The 11,662-nt window shown below is 40.9% G+C and overlaps 1 protein-coding gene across 3 annotated transcripts in view; it reads left to right on the top strand.

Moving 5' to 3' along the window:
* The window catches only part of AATF (apoptosis antagonizing transcription factor), a 102,964-nt gene that overhangs the window by 64,503 nt on the left and 26,799 nt on the right, over positions 1-11,662 (top strand). The window contains exons 9-10 of one of the 3 annotated variants that reach the window (XM_081805326.1): positions 3,302-3,369; positions 5,219-5,299. The exons of 1 other annotated variant lie outside the window; for it this stretch is intronic. In XM_081805326.1, the coding sequence (XP_081661452.1) occupies positions 3,302-3,369; positions 5,219-5,299 (149 nt within the window). Of the gene's footprint in view, positions 1-3,301; positions 3,370-5,218; positions 5,300-11,662 lie in introns of those variants that run through there. One more of the 3 variants, XR_014140549.1, reaches the window with a different exon arrangement.

Genomic DNA, 11,662 nt, shown 5'->3' on the forward strand with positions numbered 1-11,662 from the left:
TTTTTTTTTTTAAAGATTTTATTTATTTATTTGAGACAGAGAGAATGAGATACAGAGAGCATGAGAGGGAGGAGGGTCAGAGGGAGAAGCAGACTCCCTGCCGAGCAGGGAGCCCGATGCGGGACTCGATCCCGGGACTCCAGGATCATGACCTGAGCCGAAGGCAGTCGCTTAACCAACTGAGCCACCCAGGCGCCCGCTAAAGCTTATTTTTTAGTAACTTTTTTGAAAGCAGTTTTTCTAATTAAATTAAAACCCAGTGATTGTGTTAGCTGTGGGAAATAGCAATAGCCACAGGAATAGTTTGTTTACTTGTATTTTCTGGCTACTTTCTTATTCCTACCTTACATACAACAGGATCTGCAACACTAGACTGAATAAAGTAGACTTGGCCAGATTGACCAGTAAAACCATCTTCCTTGTCACGAATGACTAAGAGTAGCTGTGCAGGGCACTTGGGTGGTGAAAATGCAGCCCAGGGCGCCTGGGTGGCTCAGTTGTTGGGCATCTGCCTTCAGCTCAGGTCATGATCCCGGGGTCCTGGGATCGAGCCCCACATCGGGCTCCCTGTTCAGCGGGGAGCCTGCTTCTCCCTCTCCCACTCCCCCTGCTTGTGTTCCCTTACTCACTGTCTCTCTCTCTGTCAAATAAATAATTAAAATCTTTAAAAAAAAAAAAAAAAAGATAATGCAGCCCAGAATATGGGAAGTACAGAGTGCTTGAAAGTAAATGCTGCACCAACTCGGTGTTTGAATCACGGGACCACTGCAAACATAACAGACCCACGGTGATCGTGCGGCTCCAGTTTCCAGCCTTCCGGAAGGGCATATGGGGCTTTCTTGAAGAGGATCACCCCTGTTGTTCTGGGGCAGCCTTCCGTGAGCACTTGCTCCCAGTGGCCTTGACAGCCCCAGTCTCAAGGGATCAGAGACGATTAGGAAAACCAGGAACTGTTGTTCCAATTTCTTCTGTGGCTGGAACAAGGTAAGGGCAATGAGATGCAGCCACTCCATTGTTTCCCGTCCCTTTTTGTATTTTCTTTTTCTTCTCTTTCTTCTGTTTTTCTTCTCCACCTCTCCCCCTTCCACCACCTTATCCCCCCACCCCCGCCATGCTTCTGACAGAACATTGACTGGGAACCAGGAGCCCATTTTGGCTCAGCCTTCAGGGCAGCTGTTTACAGAGGAGCAGGGCTACACGGGTTTACTGTGTTGTATGTCTGTGTAACACTGGATTTGGATCTTGTATTTAGGTGCCAGAAGTGACTGTGATGAAGTAGCAGAGATAAACTGATAGATTGGCTGCCAGAAAGATGTTGGGAATCAATCAGATAAACAGGGTAGAGAAATAGCTGGCTGTTTTCTAGTGATAATAAACCAGTGGCCTCCGGTCCCCGCATTTTTAAACGTAATTGCTGTAGTAATAATGTCCAAAATAAGCAAATGAAGAAACATCATAGGAGGGTTTTTTTTTTGTTGTTTTGTTTTTTTAAAGATTTTATTTATTTGAGAGAGAGAGAATGAGAGACAGAGAGCATGAGAGAGAGGAGGGTCAGAGAGAGAAGCAGACTCCTTGCCGAGCAGGAAGCCCGACGTGGGACTCGATTCCGGGACTCCAGGATCATGACCTGAGCCGAAGGCAGTCGCTTAACCAACTGAGCCACCCAGGCGCCCCCATAGGAGGGTTTTTAATTGCAATTGAGATACCCTTTTCCCTTTTGCAATAAAGATTCATCTTATATGGAAATGAACATTTCTGTAAATTTGTTTTAGTTCTTCCAGTGCCTACTTACATAAACAAATGAAAATTAGAGAGTGAACTACTTTCATAGGAATTTATTCTTCCTTCTCTATCCTCCCACAGACTTCAGCTGTTTAATTTGGTGAAATATAGCAATACAGATTGCTACCATGCCTCACCTACAAAATCATTACCTTTTTTTGTGAAGAAACAAGTTTTAAAGTCAAATCTGTATTATTGACAGATGATGAGCAGGATTATTTTAGTGTCTCCCCTTAGAGTTCTCTCAGAAGACTTTTGGGATTTTAATCTCTGTTGCTATTTCCCTGCCCAAAGCACTTGTATGGGAGAGATGTATCCAGTTTTATTATCATAATTTAAAACTCTCTTCCTTGGGCGCCTGGGTGGCTCAGTTGGTTAAGCGACTGCCTTCGGCTCAGGTCATGATCCTGGAGTCCTGGGATCGAGTCCCGCATCGGGCTCCCTGCTCAGCAGGGAGTCTGCTTCTCCCTCTGACCCTCCCCCCTCTCATGCTCGCTGTACCTCATTCTCTCTCTCAAATAGATAAATAAAATCTTAAAAAAAAAAAAAAAAAAACTCTCTTCCTTTAATGTTTAACCTTTCTTTATTTTTAAGCAGGCTCCACACCCAACGTGGGGCTCAAACTCACGACCCTGAGATCAAGAGTCATATGCTCTACCGACTGAGCCAGCCAGGCACCCCTACCTAATGTTTAACTTCTAAACATTACTTCTCTTCACCAAGGACTTTAAGATCCAGTGCAAATTCTTAAGTCTATGTAAAAGGTATAGATTTACACTCTGGTCGTAGTGGACCGCCCAGGACTAAGAGGAGAGTAGGAGAGTAATTCAGAGTGCCCATGGAGTTCGTTGTATGGGAAGAGAGACTGGTTCTCTCTGTTGTATTTGCAGCACACACATATGATTTCTGTCAGGATCCCTTTTAAAATTGTCGTGGCTGTGAATGTGTTGGTGTCATACGTGGTTAAATCTCTTCATAGTAAGCATGGTGGAGTACCAGCCATGGAAAGCAAGAGAATGAAGTTCACACTTTTAATTATATGTAATAAAGGCTTTTGCCTGAGGAAGACCTTCCTGACTATTGGAGGTTATAGGTCAGAAGTTAACCATGTACATTATCCTATTGGTGAGAAGCTGATGCATTTTCCTTTTTGCCATACAGCCTTTCCCACCTGACCTTTTAAAGATTTTCCAATGGTATCGATGAGGTGGACAAAACTAATCATAAAAACAGTGAAGGGAATGTTGCACACTCTTTGATCCATTTGAAATGAACTGCAGTACAATAAGTCTTCCAAATGGACTTCTGTTCTCAGCTATTGCTATAGCCACCTTTTTAAAGATATATAAACATGAAAGGGTTAATGGGAATTCAGTCATGCTCTTGCCACTGGGTTGTCCCCTATTGATTGTAGTTTTAGAGTTGTCACTATGCCATTCAGAATTCCTCCTGTGCCCTTTTAAAGTCACTTGGTGCTGGGAGATGATAAATAAATCAGTTGCTTTCCTTTTTCCCATAGCTCCTTCGAGAACTCATAGAACGGAAGACCAGCTCCTTGGATCCCAATGATCAGGTGGCCATGGGAAGGTAATTTAGATATGGCTTTCTCTTCATGAAAGCAGCCTATATAATAATTTCTCCCTTTGAGTCCCCTTAATTCTGCCTCAAAGGCAGTGATTGGCCCCGTAATTATAAAAGTTAAGCAACATAAAAAAAAAAAAAGTTAAGACAAAAAGAGCTAGAAAGACAAAGTGATGGAAATCCTAACTGTTTACCCTACACCTTGCCTTAAGTGCAGTTGAATAAGAGATTATAAAACACCTCTATGTCTTTGTTTTAGGGTTTGTTTTTCAAAGTCCTTCTTAGGCTCTTTGCTTTCTGATTTGGGCTCTGATTGTATCTGTATCAGTCTCTGACCACTGGATAAAAAGCAACCACCCAAATGTGTTTCTCAGCTGTCCGAATGTGGCACAGTGCACAACAGGTTCCTTGCTCATAGTTGAATCTGCTTTGTTTGAGTCTGCCCTAATTTAGACCTCCACCCTTCAGTAAAAGCCTCGGCACAATTAGAAATGGAACGTGGCAGCATTACCCAGATGTCAGGGTAGAATGTAAAGTAGTGAAGGAAGGCTCTTGTGTGTATGCTTCCTCCTGTGGTTGGAAAATAAAAAGGGCATTTAGAGTGCTACCTAATGAACAGTGTACATGTAAATAGCCATGAGCCATACTTTGCAAAAGCATGAAAGGAAACAAAAGCTGCAAGTGCCAGAATGGGATTGCGGGCAAAGCAGCATTCTGAGAATGCAATGAAAAATTTGTGTTGATGAAATAATTTTATTTGAGTAAAACATTATTTGGGTTTTAGGATAGGATATTGTTGATATTTTGTGTATCTCTGGAATGCAATAGAGAGCTGTTCACTATAAATTTAATGTGATATAGCAAATTGCATTTAAGTGGTGATTATATTGTACATTTATCTGGCTTTACAATAAAATAGATTATGGTAATTAAGATTATATTAAGATTATAGTAATTGGATTTCCCTAGATTATTTTTTTTCTGATGTTGAGTTTTCGTTGTCTAAGTCAGGTAAGATGACTAGCTGCTGCTGTTTCTCCTTTTTTTCACATTTGTTCATATGAGGAATTTACGAAGATTTTTCTTAGCTAGTATCCATTATTTGAAAAATTAATTCCTTTTCATCTAAAATGACTGCAGAATATGTGAATCTTGTTTGGGTCCTGATTCAAACAAACTAACTGTAAAAGTGAGATGATCTGGGAAATTTGAAGACTGACTCAGTATTTGGTAGTAAAGAATTACTGGTAACTTTTTTGTAGGTGTGACAATCGTATTGAGACTATATTGGGAAAGAACCCTTACCTCTCAGCAGCACATTCTTAAATACTACAGATGAAATGAAAATTAAATAAAATGGCCGCAAAACTAATGTCAGTAGTGGATAATTATAAAAAATTAGCAAACATTGGAAAGTGCCAGAAAAAGCACTTCGGTATTAACAAAGGGAAAATTGAAGGAATCCTGTATTCAAACCGAACAGCAGTTGCAATAATAACAATAGAACATCCTGCACAGCTAAAACGTTGAAAGCAAACCCAAACAGCTCTACTCAGTTTGCTGGCTTTTCCTGTGGGCTGCGAGATTTAGTGCCTGTCAACAGCAACTCTAGATACTAAGGAGCATTGTTAACCAAATTCGCTGTAGAATTTCCCAGCTGCCATTTGTTTTTTTTTACCATTGCACAAATCCTTTTCAATTGATTAGTCGCTTTGGCCCCAGACTATCTTGAGGAACTTGATGTGGGTTGATGATGTCTTTCTGCAGGGTTGTTAGTGAGAAAAATTCCAATTTGTCAATAGGTATAACTATTTCTGTTAGTGATGATGCATAACATTGCTTGTGAATTTCCCAGGCAGTGGCTTGCGATCCAGAAGTTACGAAGCAAAATCCACAAGAAAGTAGATAGGAAAGCCAGCAAAGGAAGGAAACTCCGGTGAGTTACTTTTTAGAAAAGATTTTAACATGTTACAGCTCTTATATTTTGGCTGTTATGTCAATTCTCTATTTCTTCTGATGATTCTGTTTTTAAGGATCAGAAAAATAGGGGTGCCTGGGTGGCTCAGATGGTAAAATGTCTGCCTTCGGCTCAGGTCATGATCCCAGGGTCCTGGGATCGAGCCCCACATCGGGCTCCCTGCTTGGCGGGGAGCCTGCTTCTCCCTCACCCTCCTACTGTTCCCCCAGTTTGTGCTCTCTTGCTCTCTGTGTCAAATAAATAAATAAAATCTTAAAAAAAAAAAGACTTTCTTTTTAAGGATCAGAAAAATAACGATAATAATATCTGTGGCTTTTGGGGGACTCAATTTTTCTTACTCTAAAATGGAAGTACTATAGTTTCAGTTCCTTTTTGTTCTGCTGTTGTAAGAGGATGGGTTAAATAACACCTGCATTTTCCTGAAAGAGAAATAAGAAGAAAATAAGATGGTTTAAATTGTCTTAGTTTTTGTTTTTCTGGTTTTTTTTTTTTTTTTTAGAGCGAGAGAAGGTGGGAGTGGGGAGGGAGAGGGAGAGAGAATCCTAAGCAGGCTCCATGCCCAGCCTGGAGCCCGACGCTGGGCTCGATCTTACGACCCCAGACCACAACCTGAGCTGAAATCAAGAGTCGGATGCTCAACTGACCGAGCTACCCAGGAACCCTGAAATCGTCTTAGTTTTAAAAAGCAATTTCTACAGAACAATATAACAATTTTACTTTGGATGCCTATTTAAAATAGGATTATATTGGTCCATTTTCATGAGGCCATACATGTACATGCTATGCTAAGAAGATATAAATGAAGGATTCCGGAGAATGTTAACAATGTGCTTAAATGAGATGAGAAATACAATTTTTTTTTAAGACTTTATTTTTAAGCAATCTCTTCAACCAACATGGGGCTCAGACTTACAACCCTGAGATCAAGAGTCGCACACTCCACCGACTGAGCCAGCCAGGCACCCAGAGAAATATAATTTTTATGAGAAAACAGATTTCTGACTATAGGAAAACCCTCAATCCTGTGTGAGTATTATGTGTGGTATACAGATAGATAATATTTTATTATATGTCTGTTATGTAATATCATTTGCACAAAGCCTCCATGTCAAAGAAACTACTTATAATTGAGGTGCACGTGTAAAAAAAAAACTCTTAAGCTCATTGTGTTAGGACACTTTAGACGGATAGCTAATTCCACATCCTATTAGAGCCTGCCTGTCATTGAATTCCCTTTAGACAAATGTGGATCTGCCTCATACTTAAGTAACTTCAGAGAAGCAGATTTCACAACTGCTTTGATTAACCTGTTTTTGTTTTTAACAAACTCACCAAGAAATGTGTATTTCTCTCTAACTTTGCAGAAGTGCAAAACAGCTTTTCACCATCTTTTTATGCAAAGTCACTTTCTTAGATCTCAGGTTAAATTGTTATAATTTGTTTAACTTTTTTCATATTTGGAATTTCCATGTCTTCATACTTCTCCAGGTTTGTTTTTAGTGGGATGGTTAAGAGCATAGACTTGAGAGCCAAACTTACTCTTTAATGTTGAGATGATTTTTCTCCAGTGCTGTGTTTTTAAAATTGTGGCTTTATGAGACGATAAATGTTCTCTAGAGGGAGGACCCTGGAATCCTGGGAGGCTTGGGTTCAAATTCTGGCTCTGTCTGGCTGTATGATTTTGGTTGTTCTTTTATCTCTGTAGCTCACTTTTCTCATTTATAAAGTAGCGATAATAATCCCTACTTGAGAGATTTGGTTTGAGGATTAAAATGATGTGTAAATGTCTGGTACGTAGTAAGCATTCGAAAGTATTAATTTCCGGGGCGCTTGGGTGGCTCAGTTGTTAAGCGTCTGCCTTCGGCTCAGGTCATGATCCCAGAGTCCTGGGATCGAGCCCCGCATCAGGCTCCTTGCTCCGCGGGAAGCCTGCTTCTCCCTCTCCCACTCCCCCTGCTTGTGTCCCCTCTCTCACTGTGTCTCTGTCAAATAAATAAATAAAATCTTTAAAAAAAAAAAAAAGCAAGTATTAATTTCCTTGGTTTCTCTTGTGTTTACCTATTGGTATTGCTGTTGCAAAGATACCATCTTCAAAAGAATTGAGAGAGGAGAAAATCCCTTTTCTACATTATTGTTACGAATTTTGTATTGGGACAAGTAGTTACATGTGTGTGCCCCTGGAGGGCAAGAATTGTGCTCACTTATATTTTAAGACAATTCCAACCTTACATTAGTCAGCCAGAAGATGTTTTTGGATGATTATGTCATTAAAACTAACATGCTCACCAGGTAAGGAGAAATGGCTATAACCTTAAACATAAAACAGTGTTAGAAGTCTGGGTGAGTGTTGGAAAAGTGAGTACTTTTCAAGCATGGCAGATAACTTAGGAGGACATGAGTCTGTTGTTTCCCAAATCAAAATATACTTATCATGGTTATTATTTATTAAGTTGAAAGAAAAAAAAAACAGAATTTTGTTTTAATAGCAAGTGTTTTTCTTATATTAATTTATTAAACTAACTTCATTAAACTGTTCATTAGAGGTATGGTCACTGCAAGTATATACATCTGGTTTTGTAGCATTTTGATAGTGATTTAGATTCACACATGCCCATAAAACCAGAGGCATTTAAAGTCTTATTCTGGCAACAGGCAAGTGAGAGACATTCTATTTAAATGGGACTAAACATTAAAATGTAAGATGTGGTTAATTAAAATTTAAAAAGGAGGGGCGCCTGGGTGGCTTAGTCAGTTGAGCTTCTGACTGTTGATTTCGGCTGGGGTCATGATCTCGTGGGTTGTGGGATTGGGCCCCGAATCGGGCTCCCTGGTCAGAGGGGAATCTGCTTGGGATTCTCCCCCTCTGCCCCTCCTCCTTGCTCATTCTCTCTCTCTCAGATAAATCAATCAATCTTCTGAAGTTCTAGGAACCGTATTAGGTGCCAGTTAAGACCCACTCTGCCCTTGAGGAGTATTGTCCTCAGGAGAGGATGGCAGTGGGCGCCTGGGGTGCTCAGTTGGTTAAGTGTCAGACTCTTGACTTTGGCTCAGGTCATGATCTCAGGGTTGTGAGATTGGATGCCCCCCCCATGTTGGGCTCCATGCTGGGTGTGGATCTTGCTTAAGATTCTCTCTCCCTGGGGCGCCTGGGTGGCTCAGTCGTTAAGCGTCTGCCTTCGGCTCAGGTCATGATCCCAGGGTCCTGGGATCGAGCCCCACATCGGGCTCCCTGCTCGGTGGGAAGCCTGCTTCTCCCTCTCCCAGTCCCCCTGCTTGTGTTCCCTCTCTCGCTCTCTCTCTCTCTGTCAAATAAATAAATAAAATCTTAAAAAAAAAAAAGAAATACAATGGTCTGAGGACAGCTGCCAAATTCTTAAAAAAAAAAAAAAAAAGATTCTCTCTCCCTTTCCCTCTACAGCCCCCTCCCCATTTGCCCATGTGTGCTCTCTTTCTCTTTAAAAAAAAAAAAGAGGCTAGCAAGCAATAAGCAGACAGTGATGCTGTGTGGGAAGCGCTGTGGTGGAGGTCCTCCTGGTGGAGGGGTCACCTGAGTGCCCTTGAGGGAGTGCAGGCTGCTCAGGAAGATTTTGTCTAAGACACCATCCACACTCCACACTGAGCAGACTAGGAGAGTCAGCCCAGCGAAAGGCCAAAGAGAATAACGTTTGCAAAAACACAGACTTGAGAGTGTACATGGCCATTTTGGGAACCGTAATTTAATTTGTTTTGGGAGAAACTTAAAGTGAATGGGGGAATGGCAGGAGATGAGGCTGTATGGGTAGGTGAGTTCTAGGTCGTGGCCATGCTAAGAATTTGGACTTTATTTTGTAGACTGTAGTGAGTTATGGAAAAACAAAGGAAGACTGAGGAACTATCACAGAATGAAGGAGACTAAAGAGACATCGCAAGTAGGTACAGTTTGGGGTTCTAGATTGGATCTTGGAAAAGAAAAAGGACACTAGGGTAAAAACGGGTGAAATTTGAAAGCTGTATAATTTGGGTAGTAGTATTGTACCAGGGTTAATTTCCTGATTTTGATCATTGCACTATGTTTATGTAAATTGTTAACTTTGAGGAAGCTGGGCAAGGGTATGCATGAACTTTTTTTTTTTAATTTTTTTTTAAGATTTTATTTATTTGTGAGAGAGAGAATGAGAGACAGAGAGCATGAGAGGGAGGAGGGTCAGAGGGTGAAGCAGACTCCCTGCTGAGCAGGGAGCCCGATGTGGGACTCGATCCTGGGACTCCGGGATCATGACCTGAGCCGAAGGCAGTCGCTTAACCAACTGAGCCACCCAGGCACCCTGAACTCTTTCTTTTATGCAGTTCTATGAGACTAAAATTACTACAAATTAATTATTGAATTAAAAAGTTTGGGCCTGGGGCGCCTGGGTGGCTCAGTCAGTTGAGTGTCTCTTGATTTTGGCTCAGGTCATGATCTCAGGGTTGTGAGATGGAGCCCCACATTGGCTGTGTGCTGAGCATGGAGCCTGCCTGGGATTCTCCCTCTCTCTCTCTCTCTCCCTCCCTCCCTCCCCCCCAAAAAAGTTTGGGGCTCCACACTGGGCTTGGAGCCTACATTTAAAAAAAAAAGTTCTAAAAAAAGGTCATATGTTTTGCATTGTTTTGCAGTTTTGTTGTCCATATTCACCTGGCTTTCCTGTGACCATGAATGTGAGGGATGTGGTCAGAATCAGAGAGTGATCTTTATTGATAGCAATAGTGATAATATTTATAAAACTCTCACTGTCAGGCACTGCTAAGCAGTTTACGTGCAGAGAGAACAAAAACCACAGACTCTGGAGCTTCCCTGTCCAGGTTTGAAGCCTGACTCTAACTTACCCACCTGGAGACCTTGGGCAAGTTAGTTTATGTCTGTGCTTCAGTTTCCTCAGCTGTGAAACGCGTATATTCATAAAAGTCACATCTCGGAGGATTGATATCAGATTAGATGAGCTGATTCCTGTGAAGTGCTTTGAGAAGAGAAGTAACTCACACAGCCTGTACAGAGTTAGGATTTGAGCTAATTGGTCTGATTGCAGAGCCCATGCTTCTGACCTGTGGCCTCTTGTTTCTCTGGGCAGGACTTACTGGCCTCTGCAGGCGACATGTTGGATACCTTAGCGTTCTGCCCCGAAGGATTAAACAAGTGGCCAGGCTAGATGAAAATATTATAAATAACTTCCTTAAATGAGACCTCAAGAAGAGCTGGTAGGTATGCCAGCCATCATCACCGATACTGGGTTCCACTAGTGAGCAAGTTCTGCTCTTTGTTTGCGATAGAGTTGAAAAAAGATTTCCAGAAATGTCATAGCAGAGATGACGTTAGTTTAAATGATAGCAGGTTAATGGCATCAGCCTGGTCAGACTGGACATGGCAGCTTGTTAGTTGGATGCTAGAAAATAATTTATTTAAAAAAAAAGGAATATTGTCCCGCATCGAGCTCCCTGCTCAGCGGGGCGTCTGCTTCTCCCTCTGACCCTCCCCCTCTCATGTGCTCTCTCTCTCTCTCTCTCTCTCAAATAAATAAATAAAATCTTTAAAAAAAATAATAAAAATAAATTAAAAAAAGGAATATTTGGGTTTGGGGAAATAATTATAACTGTTGATTATTATTTTTACTCAGCATTATATTTAAGTAGATTTGATCATGATTTAATCAGAATTCATAATGTAAGTGAATTAAATTCAGGCTTTTACACAGGATGTCTTACTGTGTTTGTCTGTTCTTCTGCAGCAAAATGACATTTATCTTTTCTTAGTATGGTTGTTAAAAGGTATTTTAATACTAAAACATGCATCCATCCTCAGCAGCACTGAGATTAGATGAAATCTATTGCATTAAATACACATTACTAAATCGTCTTTAATGTGATTACTTCTTAAAAGTCTGTCTTTTGTCATGCTGTTAATAGTTATTGAATATATTGTATTAAAATGTAAAGGTATTCCACAGAGCAGCACCGTCCAGTAAAAACAGGCATTACATATGTAATGTTAAATGTTCTAGTGTCCACATTTCAAAAGTAAAAGGAATCAGGTGGCTTAATAATATATTTCATTAGGGGTGCCTGGGTGGCTCAGTCGGTTAAGTGTCTGCCTTTGGCTCAGGTCATGATCCCAGGGTCCTGGGATCAAGCCCTGCATCAGGCTCCCTGCTCTTTGGGGAATCTGCTTCTCCCTCTACCCTTCCCCCTCTGCTCATCATCTCTCTTTCACTCTCTCTCTCTCAAATAAATAAATAAAATCTTGAAAAAATATTTTATTTAACCCAATGTATCAAAAATATTATTACCCAATATTTCAACAATTTATTATTT

Source organism: Leptonychotes weddellii, chromosome 15, assembly GCF_054177405.1.
Source record: "Leptonychotes weddellii isolate Sample4059 chromosome 15, ASM5417740v2, whole genome shotgun sequence".
NCBI classification, from domain to species: Eukaryota; Metazoa; Chordata; class Mammalia; order Carnivora; family Phocidae; genus Leptonychotes; species Leptonychotes weddellii.